This window comes from Ciconia boyciana, chromosome 10 (assembly GCF_034638445.1).
Source record: "Ciconia boyciana chromosome 10, ASM3463844v1, whole genome shotgun sequence".
NCBI lineage: Eukaryota > Metazoa > Chordata > Aves > Ciconiiformes > Ciconiidae > Ciconia > Ciconia boyciana.
In genome coordinates this window covers 41,262,363-41,280,511 of record NC_132943.1, presented here as the reverse complement: position 1 = coordinate 41,280,511, position 18,149 = coordinate 41,262,363, and the positions used below count along the sequence as shown (strand labels likewise).

The following is an 18,149-nucleotide window of genomic DNA, read 5'->3' as shown; positions in this document are numbered from 1 at the left end:
AAAATCGCTGTGCCGGGAGGCGGCTGAGTCCATCACCTCCTGCCCATTTCCCACTGCAGTTCCAAGGATCCCAGCTCAGTCTCCCAAAAGCCAAGCGGGATCAAACCTGGAAGCGTAGCGGTGTGGAGGATTGGAAAGGGGGGGGAGATTTCTGGTTTCTGGCAGGCTGCGACGGCCCGTTTCAGCCGGGGCGCGAGGGCCGGAGACCGCGAACGCAACGCGTTGCGTTGCGTTCGCGGTCTCCGGCCCTCGCGCCCCGGCTGAAACGGGCATCGAGGAGGGTGCAGGAGGATGAGGGAGGGTGTGCGAGGATGTGGAAGGTGCAGGAGGGTGCGGGAAGATGTACGGGGTGCGGGAAGATGCATGGGGGTGCGGGAAGATGCAGGAGGGTGGGGGCAGATGCATGGGGGTGCAGGAAGATGCAGGAGGGTGCCGGAAGATGCATGGAGGTGCGGGAAGATGCAGGAGGGTGCGGGCAGATGCAGGAGGGTGCGGGAAGATGCATGGGGGTGCGGGAAGATGCAGGAGGGTGCGGGCAGATGCATGGGGGTGCGGGAAGGTGCAGGAGGGTGCGGGCAGATGCATGGGGGTGCGGGAAGATGCAGGAGGGTGCGGGCAGATGCAGGAGGGTGCGGGCAGATGCATGGGGGTGCGGGAAGGTGCAGGAGGGTGCGGGCAGATGCATGGGGGTGCGGGAAGATGCAGGAGGGTGCGGGCAGATGCATGGGGGTGCGGGCAGATGCAGGAGGAAAGCGTGCATGAGGATGCGGGAAGTTGCAGGAGGGTGCCTCAGGATGGCGGGAGGAGGGCGCAGAGCCTCTGGCCCTGACTCGACCCGCCCAGAACCGCCGTGGGAGCGGGGAAGGGCGGCGGGGGAGGCGCGGAGCCCGGCCCTGCCCCGCTCCTCGGGCGGCGGCGCTGCGGGGCCGGGGGCGGGCTCAGCCCGGCCCGCCCAGCGCGGCTCTCCGGCGGCGCCGATGGGGCTGGGGGCCTGGCTCCGCTCCCTGGGCGGCTGCTGCTGCTGCGGAGGGGAGGCGGCGGCACCCGAGAAGGAGCCTTTGCTCAGGTGAGACCCCCCGACCCACCCCGCCGCCCCTTCCCTAACTCGCAGCCCCCGTGGAGGGATGGGGCTGAGCCCCCCCCCCCCAAGCCTTGCGCAGGAGGAGGGGTGCTCTCAGCGGGGATGGGTCGCTCCCCTGGTCCGCAGCCACGCGTGAACCCCTTTTCGCGCCCACGCCGGCACCGTCCGGGCCCCGGAGCCCTTTCCGGCAGGTTGGCTGCCCCAGCGCGCCAAGCCGAGCCCCGATTTCCCTCCAGACAAGTTTGCAGTGGTTTTACAGCCGCTGCCCTCCGTGGGGAGTTGGCCATCCCCCGTGGCAAGAGCCGGCCGAGGCTCCGAAGGGATTTTCTCCCGGCAGTAACAAGCTGCTTTCGGTTCTCTTTCCGCCCGGGTTGGCTTGCCATAGGGGCCGGGTTGTTTCTGACACCTCGTGGCGCGACGCACGCCGGACTGTTGCGTGCCACGGGGGTTTTTACGGTGGAGTTTTAGCAAGCGAACCGAGAGCGGCGTCTCTGTTCGGTCTTTCCCGTGCGCCCCTGGCCATAGGAACCGTTCAGCTTTTGTCTTTCCACGGTGGGATTTCAACAGAGGAGGCCGAGGCACCCAGCAAAAAGGGGGTCCCACCTGGGAGCGGGGATGCCTCGGTCCCCGCATCCCTACGCAGGGCGTCGGGGCCCGCCGTCGGGCGGCTCTGGGCTGCGTAGAGCCCTGTTCCCAGGCCGGGGATGCTGGAAAGGAGATGCCGCCGCACTGCTGGAGCCGGCTTTACGTGAAAGCAGCGCGCGTGCTGATTTCTGGAGAGCAGAGTTTTCTCTCCCGCTGTTATCGCATCTGTCTTGCGTACAGAGGCGTGAGGTGGGGGGGGGGGATTTTCATACAAAAAGATGAAGCCCCGAGTCGTGGAGAGGAGCTGCGAGCTGTGCAAGCACGTAAGGAGGTTTTGCACGTTGCAAAACATCTGTGCCCGGGGTTTGCGGCGCTTCTCCCTCCTTCCCCAGCTGCCAGTCGGGGTCCTGGCCGCCGCTGAAGCCCGCAGTGGGAACCCCAGCCCTGGGACGGGGCAGGGACCGTGCCCTCCCTGTGTCATCGGTGGGACGGAGGCATTTCAAGAAGGAGGGAGGGATGCTCCCAGTGTGGCCTACATAGGGGTTGGGTAATAGCAGAGCCAGCTCTTGAAACGTCCTGATTTCGTGCTGTTAAAGCAGTTACCTAAATAATAACCAGCTAATCCTGAGCATGGGACCTCCAGCCCAGGAAATTGGCATTAACCTAACGGGAGCCGAGCACTCGTGCGGAGAGGCTTCTTCCTGCTGCCTTGTCGGCCGGGGTGGCTGTCCCTCGCCGGGCACCTTTCTTTAGCAACATCCCTTCCGCCGGCGATCCAATTAATGCTGGCTATAAGTAGGAAAGCCTGTATAAACGCCGGGCATTCGAAAGGCACCTGCTCTTGCACAAGTGTGCCAGCATAATTAATCCAACAGCCTAATCGCTGGCTTGTCCCTCTTTGGGAGGATTTTGGGGTTTTATTTCAGAGCCAGGATCTTGTAGGAACACGCTTGCTGTATTTTTATTTTTATCAGAGCGTTGTTTCAAATGAATGACTTGCTTGAGATTTCAGATCTTTTAGCTGAATTTTAGTTTTTGGGAGCTGGTGTTGCTACCGAAATGTTGACTTTATGACTTTTCACCTTATTTTCCCCAAGCGGAGTGGTTGCAGCCTCAAAAATCCAGTGTGTCAAAGAATGAAGCAGAGAGGAGGAGGTAATACGTGTATAATTAGGTGCATATATTACCCGAGCGTATACAAAGCTGGCTGTAATCCGTGACGAGGCCAGTGAGAGCAGCCAGCGCTGTGCGTGGAGGTGGGGATGGAGCACGGATATAGGCACAGCGCTAGTGCAGGGCTGGGAAAAGAAACCCTGGCCAAAATGCAGCAAAGCATCCAGGCTGCCTGGCTGTCTCAATGTGGGAAGGTGGGATCTGGCTCAGATGGTGTGCTCAGGATGTAAATAAACTGAGAATTTGGGCTCTGAATCCTGAAGCGGGTTTAATCTGGACTGAAAGCCTCTTGGAGCAGAAATTTGTTGATGAAGCATTAGCACTTACCATTTTCTGGATAAAGCCCAGAATGGTCCCGGTCCCTTCTGGTCCCACGGAGACTCCTGTAACGTGCAAAGCAGGCTGCTGTTCACGTGCTCCTTTTTTTTACCCCCATTTCTTCATTATAAATGTTGCTTGGAAGTCCAGTGCTCTGGGGGTGCTTGCTGTTGGCAGAGCTCTCCGTGCTTGTACGGATTTGCTACCTCCTGCGCACTGCCCACGTCCCTTTCCAGGCTGCTGGATGCTCTGTGCCGTGGTTTGGAAATAGAGATGCGTTGGGAAGCGCCTTGCAAGCTGTGAGGGAGTGGCTTGTAAAAGCTAAGGCGTGTTGGTGTTATTGCCAAATACTGGTTTTTAAAGTAAGTGGGATGTTAAGGGTACCTGTAAGTCACTGAGTGGGAAGAAGCTTGTCAAAGGCAGGATGGGACCGAACTCGTGCTGATAGCATGGCTGGCTCCTGGGTGATCCCTTCCAGCTGGGATCCTGCCTGCTCCACGTCTGAAAAACGGTTTGAGCAAACCCATACTGGCTCCGCTGTAGGAAGGGCTGAGTTATGCCATCCACGCCCTCCCAAATTACGTTCGTTTCCTTGTCTTTAATGAGAGATTGTAAGAGATTATCTTTTCCCTTGTTACCTGTTGCTCAGGTTTTTGGCTTGTTGAAAGTCTAATTAACCTTCCTGCAGGAATGCTGATGTGAATGATTTCTTTCTATTTTATCTATGTGCTGGAGCTCCTCTTAGCATCTTTTTTATGGCTTGGCGTCATGGCTAACGTGCCCACAGTGTTATCTGAGGTTTCACTGGATGGGTTCCTTGCAAAAGGAATGGGGTTTGGGTAGCAAATAGAATAAACCGTGGGTTGTTCTAACAAGAAGTGAGCAGGGATTGCCACAGCATGGCTGATGAGACTATTGGGTAAGGCCAAAAATATTTCTCCATTTGTGTTGTTCTGCTCAAGTGTCTGGACGTCTTGATCAGAAACATTACAGAAATCCTCTGCTAAAAGTTCTCCTGGCAGAATTAAATAACCCTGTAAAAAAAATGCACCTCCCAGTGTCAACATAAAGCCATAAACCACAGAACTTCCACCAGTGCAGAGAAAACCTGGTTGCCTCGGTGGGGACAGCCTTCCCAGAATATGATGCTCTGCTTTGCTGACCTCTAAGCAAATAAAGCCCAGATTTCTCAAGCAGGCTGAGGACATTTCCATCCCCAAAATAAAGATGGGGCTACATGGCCTTTCTGCGCCTTGGCCCAGGTCCTTGCGCAGCTCAGCGCATCGCTGTACCTCTCAGGTAGGAGCTGCCAGGGTACATTTTCCCCTATGGGGATTGCCTGCTTGATTTGGTAGGGTTTGGACTACTGGGGAGGAAACAGAGCTGTGGGGTCACACAGAAGCATGGTTGCAGCGGTGGGACCTCTGGAGAGCATCCCGTCCAACCCCTGCTCGAGCAGGGTCAGCCAGAGCAGGTTGCCCAGGACCACGTCCGGTTGGGTTTTGAGTGTCTCCAAGGATGGAGACTCCACAACATCTCTGGGCAACCTGTGCCAGTGTTCACCCACCCTTGCAGTAGAACATTCTTTTCTTACAATTAAACAGACTTTCCTGTATTTCAATGTGTGTCCCATCATGGGCCACCACTGAGAAGGTTCTGGCTCCGCCTCCTTCGCTCCCTCCCATCAGGTACTTACACACATAGATAAGATCCCCCTGAGCCATCTCTTCCCTGGGCTAACCAGTCCCAGCTCCCTCAGCAAAGGTGGCGCGTGTTTTGTCCGGAATAAAACCGTGCCCAAGGGCACTGCCTTTGAGGAGAAGATGCGTAGAAGCTGCTGCTTTGGCCAAGAGGCAAGGGAGAGGCTTTGCAGGCAGCCGTCCCCTTGCCCGCTGCTCGAGGCGTACCCCTCTCCGCACAAAGTCTCCATGGGGACAGATGATTCCGCTGAGCTCTTGGCACGGCTGCAGGGTTAGCCAGACAGGGAGAAAATACCCTCCAGAGCCATTGGGAGTTTTGAGTCTAAGTTAATTAGAACTGTTCCCACGTTAAGCTCGGAGAGGCTAGGGGGGCTTGCACAGGGTTTGGGGTAGGAAGGCATGATGGGGAGCAGGGCAGGGGGCTGCGGGAGCAACGGGGAGATGCTGCCTTTCATCCTCGCAAATGGATGCTCACAGTTCCTCCATCGTAGCTGCTCAAATAATATCTGGTGTCTTTAGCAAATTCTGATGTCTGATGTCTTTGGTTTCATGGCAGCACTGCCTGGTTTGAACTGTGGCTTGTGTGGTCAAGATGTTTGCTAAGGTAAAAAACTCCGACTGCCTTCCCATTCCCCCTCCTCCTCTTCCTCCTGTCTCTCAGGCAGCACATTGCGCTACGAGAGGGGATGCCACAGAAATGGAGACTGTACCCCGGGAAGGTAAAAGGAGCAATGTGATGCTGCGGTAGCTAACACTGCCTCGCCTCTCCCCCTCTCTGCAGTAACAACAACCCCTACGCCTCCTTCGGAGCCACGCTGGCACGGGATGAGGAGCAGAACCTGTGGAGCACCCCACACGACATGACCCACACGGAGGCAGACGACGACCGGGTGCTGTACAACATGATTGTGGTCAGGAACCAGCTGGACAAGGACTCGGAGGTGAGACGGTGCTGTTCCTTGTGCTCAGTTTCACCACGGACTGAGGCTCGGTGCTTTCATTGGGTGCTTTGGCAGTGCCTTTATTTAAGCACCCATTAAGCTGCTGTGCCCCTGCGTGGCTCATGTAGGCATCAGGTCCTCCCATCTGCTCCATCACCCTCCAGATTTTATCCTGTATCTGGTGTGGACGCATCTGTAGCCATCTCATCCCTGGGAAGCTCGCAATGTCTCTGGCGGCTGAGCCAGGAGAGCCGCCCTGAGCTGGGATGCGTGATGCCCTGCAAGCACCTCTACCACCACCACCCGCAAACGTGTACTGGTAGCACTGGGACCCCCAGCTCAATTTCCTAGCTTCACAGGCTGCTGTTTTTTGTCCAATATTTCCCTGTTTTGGCCTTTCCGTGAGCAGACTGGCATTAGCCCTGCCTGCAGTGGCGTTTGCCGGCAATGGCGGTGCCTGGAGCTGAGCTGCCGCTCCAGTGACACGTCAGGTTAAATAGTCCTCTAATGGGTTGTATGGCAATTATCGAGAAGCGGAGAACTGGCACAGCTTTCGGCGCAGAAGGGAAAAAAATCATCCCTGTTACATAACGGCTGTTTTGCAGCCCTGATTTGCTTCTGCGCAAAGGAGATTTCAGTGGCCTGATTAGGAGCAGGCTGTAGCAAATAGTGACACATTTTCCCCTCTCTGATTGCTTTTAAGACTTCAACATGTTTGCAGGAAAGCCTGGAGGCTTCACATTTAATTTCAACGTGATCCCACTTCATCCAAGAGACTGCAAGACTGTAACTCCTGTGATAGTCCCTGTAAAACAAAAGCTAGCTCAGCTTTCACGAGAAGCCTTAAACTCCAGAGGTACAGCTGAGATCAAAATTACAATTTTAAAAACCTCAAATGAGATAATGAAATCCTTGTATACAGTTGGCCAAAATCCCCATTTAATGGGGGTTTTTTTTGTGGGGATTGAATTAATCATGGTGTTTACAATGGATGGGTTTGTAACAACGTTTTCATGGCTGCACGTAACCTTTACAGCTATCACGGCTATAAATGAAGATATCTTCTTCCCTCCCCACCACTGCTTTCTCTATCTTGTGATTGTTTGTCTTAGAGAAGACAGGGAGCTTCATCCAACCCAAACTGGCTGAAGGAAACGAGGACAACTCCGTTCAGGGGACTGCGCCGGCCCTGGGCTGCTCAGAGCTGGCTGTACTTCAGGGCAGCGCTGAAGCTCCTCATTGCAGCCTCCACCCAGTCAAGCGGCCTTTTCACTTGATTTAGGGCTCGTTATGAGGCAGGCTTCCGAAAAGCTATTATTTATAAAACGGTATCATAAGTGGACAGGCTGCTAAAAAGATGGCTCCTTGGGCAAAGGAGTGTTGTGCGTCAGCCTTGCGCAGGTTGCAGAGGAGAGCATCGGTTATGGGTGAGCCAGAGAGCACCCCTGCGCCTGCTTGTCCTAAACCCAGTGTGCCTGCTTGTCCTAAATCCAACGCTTTCTCTCTGCCTTCAGCATGTCCGTAGGGTTTTTAGCGGGTCGGTGCAGTCGCCATGCCTGCCAGCGAAAAAGGGAAGTACAAAGAGCGTGGGGCTTCCGCTCCACAATGAATGTAAGATCACATACCCTGGTTTTTATGCAGCACAAATAATAAAAAAGCCTGAGGAGTACAACATCAGGCTGACTTTGAAGAAAGCCAACACACGATACGCTTGATTTGAATTATGGCACAGTGCCCTTTGCAGCTAGTGATTGCCAGCCTCTCTGCTGTCTCTCTTTTACAGCTAGGGAAACTGAGGCACGATATATAAGCCCAACAAGCTGCTGCAGTTTCCAGCTGCAGCTTTTTCTGGGTGGCAGAACAGGGAGGGACTTGGTTGGCAAAGCCAACATTCCCGCGTTCAGCCCCCGGTGCCGAAATCTCTCTTTACTCCAGTGAGCATTTTAAAACTAGGCCAGATTGCATTGCCCTCCCCTCCTAATGAGGCTTCAGCCCTGAGAGAGAGAAAAAAAACTCTAATTGCAAAACAGCACTGGGCTGCAAGAGCCATAATCTGCTTTGGGAGCTGCTCTGCTCCCGAAGTCCCCAGGGAGAGCCTGTGGATGCTGCAGGACAGGGGATGAAGGAATGGTTTCTTGTTTATGCAGGGCACAAGTGTTACAAAACCATAGGTCCTTTTTTTCTCTCGGTTAAAATTGGACTGAAAGGAGAACTAGTCCCTGTGTTTCTGCTCCTTCATTTAACAAAGAAATTTCGGTGTGCTGTGCACTTACTGTATGCTTTGCCATTCCCCACCTTTATCTTTGTGATTTCCTAGCCCAGGACTTCGGAAGGATCCCAAAGAGCAGGTCGCTCTACATCATGCGTGTTTTATCTGTACGGCACCACCTCGGCCTCAAACCAGTGTTGCATTTTTCTTAATCTGGCTAACCCACTTCTGCTTTCCTGGGTATTTACTTTTTTTTAAAATGGTCGTTCACGTAGCGACAAGGTGCTGTGAGCTAGGACAGGAGAAGCGGTGGGCCAGGATGCAGCGGTGACGTTGGCACAGTGCTGGAGGTCAGCGGGCATGGTCCGTGATGGCTCTGGCCTGGCCCGGGCACCTCTGTGCTGTGGATTGTTGTAAATCAATAAACCAAACTGTGTATGTGAAGGGCCAGGTGCTCCGACACCGAGTGCACCCTGTAGCTCAATCAGTTTTCTGCATGTTAGATCATTTGTGGTGGGGCTGCCAGCAGCTCACAGCATTGGTGTCCTCCCTTGGGGTCAGTTCCTTGCCCCCACCATGGGGCTGGACCCACACCTGATCCTTGCGGAGCCATTTCTTTTCCCTGCCCACTCCCGACGGCCCCACTCCGTGAAATTTGGCAGCTCCAGCCCAAACTCAGTGTGACCTTAGCTTGCGTAAGGATGGCAGGGCCACTCCACCCTGCTCCTTGCTGAACCAGGGCAGCAGGCTCTTCAAAGCGAGCACCGTGACGTCCTGGGTGCACCCTGTTTCACGCCCATTTGCTTGTCCTACTCGGTGTTGCATGCTGGGAGCGACGGCTCACGGGGCCGTTGGCCGTGCTGGAGCCCGCTGGAGCACCCAGCGGTTGCCCAGCCCACTGCGCAATAGGTACACGAGGCAAGGTTCGCTGGAGCCTCCTAAAACCATGAGGTCTGAGCAACTCGCAGCTCCGCATTTCTCTCTGCTTGGGGCCGATGAGCGCGATGTGCTCGGATACACTTTCGGAAGCCAAGTACGGGCAGGGGAGGGCGTGCGCAGAGAAAACCTGAAAAGCCGTAGCTGAAGGGCTGGCTTAAGGGGGCTGGTAAAGCTGATGCAGCTTTTGGAGATCAAAGCTGTCATCAAAGCTTTTGAAGGCTGGGGTCAACTTTATTCAAGTATGGAAAAAATGTTTTTTACCTGCTCCTGCCCTGCAGCATCGTCGAACCTGTTGTGGTGTAAAGTAAAACCCCAAATCTGGAGGTGAAATGAGGAACTCTAGGAAAACAGGATATTATTTAAGACGCTATATAGATACAGGCCAAGTCACTGTTCGGTGTGACGAAAGTGTTTTATGGGGAAGGGGGACTACTGGGGCTCCAGCAAGCCTCCGATGTTAACAGCAAGAGCTGGGTTTATTTGGCTTATGTGCATGGTGTGGCAGATGCCCCCCTCCACGAGGACTGGCTTGTGGTGGCCCTGGTGCCTCCGTGTCCTCTGATGGGGTGCGTGGAGTTAACCAGACGTGGGCAAAGAGCCTGAGCTGTTGCACCAATATTGGCTTCAGAGAAGGAGCCACGTTTAGGGCAGCTGCGCCGTGGGTCTGTGAACAGAAACTAAAGGTGGGTTTTTGCATCATGACTGAGGAAAAAACACTGTTCTTATGGCTTGTTGTAAATGCAGTGTTTCCTTCTTCTTTTGGCTTATTCCCTTGGGGAAGGTGGGATCATAAACCCCACTAGCAAAGGCAATTCCTCAGCCTACATCTCTGCTGGGGGCCTGGCTAGCAGAGCTGCGCTGGCATGATCCTCCTGGCAAGCCCTGACAAGGCCTATTTTTCTGCTTCCTCCTGCTCTCCTACAGGATTATTCTTTTTTAAACACATTACAGAAGAAGGTCAGCATTGCGACACACTGTTGCTGGGGCATAGAGAGGTGACGGGATTTGCCCAGGGTTGGGGATGCTGGTTGGGGAGCCCAGAACTGACCCACTTAATACATATGAAAAATTATTTATGAACTCCTGCATGCCCCTCTTAAAACTGAATCCAATTTAAGCTTTTTCTAAGCCGAGATGTCGGTCGATGGTTCAAGGTATGAGCGTGGATCTAGAGTTTGTATTTGCTCAACTCCTGCCAGTGGGGCCAGTCGCAGAGCCAGAGCAGGAGCATCCCTGGATGTGGCGTGGTACCTGCCTGGACTGGTATTTTGCAGTCTTTCCCTGATAACTGTGTTTTGACCTCATTTCCAAAATAACTCTTGAACAGAACGGTGACACCAGTTGCTTCAAGGGAATACAGAAGGCAGCTTTGGTAGAGGATTGCTTTGGCAACATGAGGAAAGCTACCTACTAATTAGGAAATTTCCATACAAACAGGGATGAAAAGTTGGACAGTTCTTGCCTGTTCTCTTGGCACATTTTTTCCCAGAGCTCTCGGCTATGTACTGACCTGGCTTATATTTCATGCCCAGAATTTCCTCACTTCCATTTGACATTTGCAGATTTAGTATATCAGACTAGAGAGTCCAGGGAAGTTTTCCAGGTAAATATTTGAAGGGCTGAGCACTCAGAGGAGAGAGGCGGCGGGGTTTTCCTGCTGCTCCCGGGATATTCTTGACTCATGCACAACGGGTTTTCTCAAGCCCCCACTGGTATATGTTGTGCCCTGCCACGTAGGTTTAAAAGGGCAAAACTGGTTGCAAAAACCAGGGCCAGGAACTGCAACCTGCTTTCGTTTCCCGTGGGTAATTCAGATTTTGGCAAAAGGGTATTTTTCTTAAAGGATTGATTTTGAATGCATCACTGGGATGTCCCAGACCTGTAGAAACACCAAGGGGTTTGGTAAAGACCAGTCTCCTGCTGAACTTTCCCAGTACTGTGTGCACGAAGCTTCCTTGCCGCCCCAGAAGTTACATCTAACCGGGCAAGAGGCAGGGCAGGGAACGAAGGTGCACAAGAAATGCGAAACGAAGCTAAGTTTTGGGAGAGAGCTGCTTGTCCCGTGCCTGCACACAGGCCCGGACACCTCGCTGGAATGGGTGCCGGGGGGGAGCCAGCCTGGGATGTGGCACAGAGGGCAGCCTGCTCCGGCCTCGCTCTGCCCAGGGCTGCCCAAGGACCGGCGTTGCCCTGTCCTGCATCTCGCCGGTGCCCTGGTACGCCACCACGGTCCCTGTCACAGCCACGGCGAGGGCTGAGGGAGAGCGGGGTTTGGCGTGGAGACCCCGGCTGCCTGCCCTGGGGCTGCCGGGCAGCGGGTGCTGAGCAGCCTCGGCCTCGTGATGCCACTTGGCCCGACCAAACGCTCCCTCCGCAGGTCACCTCTTGGTGCCTCACGGGATGTGTGTGGGGAACACCCTCCCCAAAGTCTCTGAAGTTGCCCATTCCTATGCGGAGATGGAATCTCCTATGCGGAGATGCCGGGGTGGGCAGGCTTTGCTCTTTCTCTGCTGTGTAGTTAAAGGGAGATGCTTTTTAGAATAATTTTGGGGGTGGAAAGATGCTCTTAACTTTATTTCCCTCATTAAAGCAACACAGACAATCCCCTGCCCACAGCATTTGGGATGTCTCTGCTACAAGGAATCACCCGGGAAAACTCCGTGCTTTCTAAAGCTGATGGAGAGCAGGGCATGAGTCCCTTCGAGAGCTCAGCCCGGAGCTGCCCATCCTCACCCTGATCATCTCTGCTGTCTCTAGTTGCTTTTCAACAACGGGCACCATGTGCAGCATCCTCCTCCCAGCTTTCTCTGGGGAAATATAAATGCATTCAGCTACATGCCCAGGCAAAAGAAATACCATTAAAACAAGAGGGTCCCTCCCAGCCACCACCGTTAAGCATCATTTTCTGTACCAAAGCCTCTCCTTTGCGCACTCCCCAAATTCTTCGACAGGACACTGTTAGAGGTCCCCTGGGACTAAATATGCACCGTATTCACTTCCATAACACAACTCGGTAACTACGATGTACAAGAAAGCCCCAATCTAGATTCCCTTAAAACAAAAATAGACAAGGGAAAACACACTGCTGTAATCCAGAGGAAATCAGGAGCAGCTTCCCTGTGTGTTAAGCACTGCTCGCAGTTAAGCTTAGCGAGGAGTCTGCCTCGCTACCACGGGGGGTAAATCTTTGCAGCCCTGAAAGCTGCTGCCTGGCAAGCTGTGTTTTGGGGAGGGGAGCATCTTTCCTACCCCCCCCAGCTTGCTAATTCAGCAGCGTGAAGCACGCCTGGAATCACAGCAGCCATCTGAATTGATTTTCTGCATTAAAGCACTTGTTTATCTTTGCGGGAGGGCAGAGACACGCAGCTTATTTCCCCACCAGCATGCCCAGACTGGTTTGCTCTCCTTTCTGCTTATACCGAGGGATGCTTCCGAGGGATCCCTGCCAGTGGGGACCGCAGCACTGTGCAGACTTTATTCTCTTTCTTTAAAACTTTCAAGTTTGTAGTAAACTTCCCACAAAGCTTTAATACAACAAACCCCCTCTTTTTCACTGAGAGGAGCTCAATTCCTAGCTATGAGCTGGTGTCACGGGGGAGAGGAGTCTTGTCCCTGCCTCCTTTCCCTAGCGAAGGGCTGAAGAGGCGTTTCGATGCCTTGCGCTGGCAGTCAGGTGCCCTCCTGTGCGAAGAGAAAAGCTGTTTTCAAGTACTGCTGCGGTCAAGAGAGAAACGGAGCTCTGATCGGCAAAGCTAGCTCATTGCGAGCAGCAACACAAAGCTAAAAATGAAGGGGATCTTGCTCTCCGGGAGGATGAGCGGTGCAGAGTGAGTGGCTGCAGGCGGAGCCGTGTTTCCCCTGCTCTCCTGACCTGAATTCACCAGTCTTAACCCTGCCGGCTGCTTCTTCCAACACGTAATCTCCAAGGGGTTCTTGCAGCTATCGCGGAACAACAAGAAAACGGTCTCATCATTTAATTCTCTGCAGTCGTGGCGTGTCAGCTGGGCTCAGGAAAAAAGCACAAAGAAATCTCCAACCCTTTATCAAATCAAGTAAACTCTTTAAGGCACCAGGTATCAGAAAACCAGTGGGGTTTCTAAAGCACAGCCTACCTTCATGGGTATTATTTAACCCCTTTGAACCCAGCGTGTCACATAGGAAAATCCCAGGGAGAAGGCACAGATTAACACCCGTTTATTCTACAAGAGTCCATCTATATAATCTGTTGCTGAGAAACGAGATTAATTAAGGTTGTTAGTGCAGGGAAATTACCTGAGTGACGTTATGACCTGCTGTGTGGATGCTTCTATAAATGCATCCTTTTCAGTCTGTGCATTGATTAAACTCAGCTAGGAAAAATACTCCTGGTTTTCTTGCAGAATACATGAATTTCCAGAGGAATGCATTCTTGTACAGATGTGTTTAATTGTGCTGGTATAACTTTAATAAATAACCTCAAAACCTTGCCCTTTAGACGGTGTGCCATTGTGCAGATATAAAGCTTGAGGTCAAGTGCAAGGATTTAAGTTGCATAGTTAAGTGAGGCATTAACTGCAGCAACTGGCATCACCAAGAACAGTTACTATGTCAACTGACTCCAGCTCAGCCCTCAACCATCCACATGCATCCCTCTTCTCTGCTATTTAAAAAAAGGTACCCCAGCCTTTAAAAAAAGTCTATTTTTCTTGTTTTCCAGTACTTTTGAGAACCTGCCTACTCCGGTTAAATGCCAAACAGGGCCGAGCAGTTTGGAGAAGCCACTGTATGTGTGACCAAACTGAGAGCAGTAACTGTTTTTCAAACTTGTAGATTCCCTTGGGCTGTCATCAGCTGTAAGAAAATGTGCCATGCCAGTTCAACTGCAAGGATTTGAAAATAAGGTGTTGCAATAGTTTATAGAAGGTAATTATTAATATGTGGTCGTGCTTTCTCAAGCTGTTAAAGGCCGAATAAGGTATTCTCACAACCTCAGGTTTTGATTCTAGCAGGGGTGTCAAGGTTTGGGGTAAAGGGCTTTGGACCAAAGAGACTGAAGTCTCTCAAATGAACTACATTTGGAAGTTCATGTTGTTCTCCAGCCTAGGACAGCGTTATGATTTCCAGCACAGAGCTGGAATTACATTCTCCCTGTCTGACCGAGGAGACCACTTTGATCATCAGCAACACCTAAGCTAAATTCTGTAATCCAATTTCAGGGTAACCGGAAGCCTGTTTTGTACACGCAGAGAAGATACAGAGATGCTGTACCAAATGTCAGGCTAAAATATTCTATGCTGGTCAGTGTAATTTATTCCAGGGGCAAGAGCAGCCTGGCCGTCGACCTTCACACCAATCCCTCAGTGCCAACATCAACAGTTCAACTCTGGCTCCGTTTCTAAAAGCTGAAATTCCTAGAAAAGCAGCAGAGACCTCTCCACATGCAAATGACTGAGTATCTCTTATCCCTTTGCATTGCAGGAATGGCAAAAGCTCAACTATGATATTTATACCTTACGACAGATCCGAAAAGAAGTGAGAAGCAGGTGGAAACACATTTTGGAGGATTTAGGTAAGCTAGAGGATAAAAGGATGTCATTTGCGTGCTACCGAATGAGAGGTCCCATGATGGCTGAGGATGGGAACGGCTCCACAAAATCAGGCTGGTAGAGGAGAAGGGGAGGAAAATAAAGCAAGGTTGCTGAGCAATGCAGTCAGGTAGCCCACACGGCAGCTGAGAGCCTGCGGGAGACTCCCCAGAGCTCAGGCACGGCCGGGAGGAGACGGGCCACCGTGTCTGCAGGCATGTCAAAAAGCCCACAAACCGCAGTCAGCAGGAGAGCCTTTCAAGCCCGTAATAGCATGCACACTCATCCATTTCAAGCTTCCTTGTGGAAACGTAGCAGGGATACCTGGGAGTTCACCCTGTTTTTTTCTAAACAAGATAAGCAGGGAGAAATGAATATTCCTTTCAGATTTGAATACAGATACATCTATTTTCCTTCCTTAGCCCATGCCAGCTGATCAGAGCTAAACCACCCACTTTGTTTGCTCCTAAGTGAATCTGAAATATTCTTTCACCAAATTAAATTGCTCAACGGTGGCCCTCCTACTCCTGCTGCTTCCTAGCCTGCAAACAGTGAACTGCACCCACCGGTACTGTGTGCTCAGCTGCTGCTCCTCTGGACAAGGCAGTGGGGGATGTGACCTGGTTTTCCCAATTGCATTGCACACCGCGTGTGACACTCGGGCCAAGGAGTGCAGCTCGGTGACTTGCATCATGCTCTGGAGGTGGTTGGCAGCTAATGAGAGGAGGATGTGCGAGTCGAGCACACTTGTTGGGCTGTTCAAGGCTATTATCACTGGGAGCAAAAGAGATGGGTATCTCCGCTGCTCCTGCCCTACCTGCCATTCTGGCATCTGGATGGGAGGAACATTATAAATTCATAACTAGGTATCAGCGTTCATCTTCACGCAGGTGCTCGCGCAGCCTGTACAGACCAAACATGGGAGGGATCTCTTGACATCCTTACGTCTGTTACTGCACAGTGACAAAGGCTCTCCCACATCTCCCTCACGTCCGCAATGGCTCTGGAGCTGTTTTGCAAAGGGTGGGGAAGCTCAAGGCCAGGGATCATTTGGCCTTAGCGAAGCTAGATGTGCAACCAGATATGAAACCTGCTATCTTTTGTTATCTAGACCTGTGCTTTAATCATAAGAGCACCACTCTTTCCCCATGAGTGTTTTCAGGTGAGACACATCACCACCAGCTCCCTGGAGCTGAACAAAGAGTTAGTAGCCATTACATTTAAAGATCCCTGCATTCATTCTCCTCCCCCTTTCATTCGCTGGATACCCTTCCTGTAAGAGATGCTGACTGCTACAGGAACGATTACCCATGCATTCGTTATTGCCGCAGGTTTTTTATCACTGTTACCTCCCAACAACATATAGGCGTAGTCGCTGGGGTGCTCAGGAAGCCCCACCAGTCCTGAAAGCTCTGGCAGCGTCAGGAACATGCAAGAGCTGAATCAGCACCCTGGTTGTGGGTGTTCACATGCCTTCTCTGGAAAACCAGCAACAAACTTGCTCTGAATGGGTTTATGTTTTTTCTTCCCCACCAGCAAGCTCCTACCTGCCCCAAGTGCGGATATGGAGCGTGCCTCAAGGAAACGCTAGTTTGTTTTAGCAAGTAGGGAATGCAGCAGCCCAAGGTGGAGAGGGAATAAGGAACCTTGCAAGAGCCTGGAGGGCTCAGGGATGACGCTGCTTGGATGTTTGACTCATTTCTGTAACACATCTCTTTCCCAGGTTTCCAGAAGGAAGCGGACTCCCTCTTGTCGGTGACCAAACTCAGCATCATCAGTGACTCCCAGAACATGGGCAAAGCCCGGGACATCCTGTTAAAGCTCTCCGAAGAGACAAACATCTTCCCGACCAGCTGGGAGCTTTCTGAGCGCTACCTCTTCGTGGTGGTGAGTAGCTCCGAGCGTGCCTTCCTCCCTGTGGCCCCCATCTCTGCAATTGAGCTCAAATGAAGGGGAGCGGATAGGTGAACTGCACCAGACGATGCTCAAATCCGTGGTGGCATCTGGGGTGTCCCCGTCAGATGTTGCACTTGTAGCTTGGCTGTTCAGCTTCCTTGGAAATGCCAGTACTGTACTACCATAAATTTGCCCCCCCCAGTTCCTTTAAGCCTGTGCAACTGGGTGCTCTTGCAGCCTGTTAACGAAGTGGGAAAAGATTAGACCTAATGCCTAGCTTAACCTGAGAGCAGCCGTGGAGGGAAGACCTTGACGAGGGAGCTGCCCAAAGCAGCCCGTAGTGACTATAAAACTCTATTGCTTTGGCAGGATCGGCTCATAGCTCTGGACGCTGCGGATGAGTTCTTCAAGATGGCCAGCGTGGTGTATCCAAAGAGACCCAGCGGGGAAAGAGTGGACGATAGCCAGAAGGCCCCGCAGTGCATCTCTGTCATGATGCCCTGAGGAACATGCCTTGCTGGCGCGAGATGGACAGTGGGTTTCTTTCCCTCCGGGACCGGGTTCCTCTGCCGAGGGGTTAGCACAAGAAGTGCTGCTCCTTGTTTTCCTGCAGAGAAGCAAGTGGGCCGGCCGGAGCAGAGCGACCAGGTCAGCGAGCCGTGCTCCATCAGGAGGGCACAGGAAGGTGGACGCTGGCCCCAAGGTGCTCCCAAGCAGAAGGGAGTAAGAACTGCTATAGCATAGCCCCGGTGGGAGACCGCTAGCCTAGTAGTGTATGCGATAGGCATGAGGGGAACCTGCTGCGCAAGGCATTGCTACCAGTAGCTGCAAAAGTTGAGATACCTCTAGTTACAAGCACTGCAAGGAGATCCACGTTTCCACCTTCTACTGGTACCTGCCACTGTCCCCTTCCTCAACCCTGCTAGCCGGGAGGACCAGCGAGGAACAGAAAATACCTCAGTCGTCTACAGCTCTGTGACATTTCTTTGTGCACTGGTCCTCTTCCTCATCTCCAGCCCGTGGCAGCCCCGCCGGGCAGGTCCCAGGGGATTTGGCAAAGAGGCAGGAGCAGTGCGTAGCTGGGAGAGGAGTTAGCACCAGGCGACAAAGCCTTGGAGCAGTGTCGCAGCTGGGTGCTGTGTCCCCTGCCATGAGTGGTTTGGAGGTGTTTGTGTCCAGGGGTGCTCAGCCCGACATCTTAAAAGAAGGTAGATTTTAGGAAGGTGCCAAGGTCAGACCTGCTGAGAATTTGGCTCCTGTAATATCCTAAGATTGGTTGCCCTACATCTTAATTAATTTCTGAAAGTTTTGGTCTTAATTGCATAAAACCCCCCCACTATAAAGCTGCATGTACTGTCCGTATATACTGTCCCTGCTGTTAATGAAGATTTTTAATGAACACCCTTGATATCTTGGGGTTTTGTCCGGTAATGAGCAATAATTTTAAAAACAAGTGGAAGTTCTTCACTGATTAACACATGTGCTGCTAATTGGCCAGTTGGAAATGCTGGTTACATAGGACCTCCCAAAATAGCAAAACAGAGCTTTTATTTGTTTATACCTACTACAGTGTTTGAAATATATATATATATTTATGAATTGTTTCTGTTTGTCAGTCTTCCTGGGAAACATTTTTGTCAACTCAGGACATCAGTGAAAACTGAGTTTAATAAACAAAACACATTCCAAAACCATCTTTTCTTACTCTCTCTGTAACCCTATTCAGGCAACAACATCTCTCTT

At 52.2% G+C, this 18,149-nt stretch overlaps 1 protein-coding gene across 1 annotated transcript; it reads left to right on the top strand.

Moving 5' to 3' along the window:
• Positions 1–902: 902 nt before the first annotated feature.
• MREG (melanoregulin) lies at positions 903–18,110 on the top strand. Its single transcript, XM_072874064.1, has 5 exons — positions 903–1,066; positions 5,639–5,798; positions 14,404–14,494; positions 16,234–16,397; positions 16,776–18,110. The coding sequence occupies exons 1-5, from the start codon at positions 978–980 to the stop codon at positions 16,908–16,910; spliced, it is 639 nt and encodes a 212-aa protein (XP_072730165.1). The 5' UTR covers positions 903–977; the 3' UTR covers positions 16,911–18,110.
• Positions 18,111–18,149: the final 39 nt, after the last annotated feature.

Excerpts from the sequence above, each read along its gene's own strand:
- MREG (XM_072874064.1), top strand. The coding sequence starts at position 978 with ATGGGGCTGGGGGCCTGGCTCCGCTCCCTGGGCGGCTGCTGCTGCTGC. Across the intron at positions 1,067-5,638 it reads GAGAAGGAGCCTTTGCTCAG|TAACAACAACCCCTACGCCT; the intron begins GTGAGACCCCCC and ends CCCTCTCTGCAG. Across the intron at positions 5,799-14,403 it reads AGCTGGACAAGGACTCGGAG|GAATGGCAAAAGCTCAACTA; the intron begins GTGAGACGGTGC and ends TTTGCATTGCAG.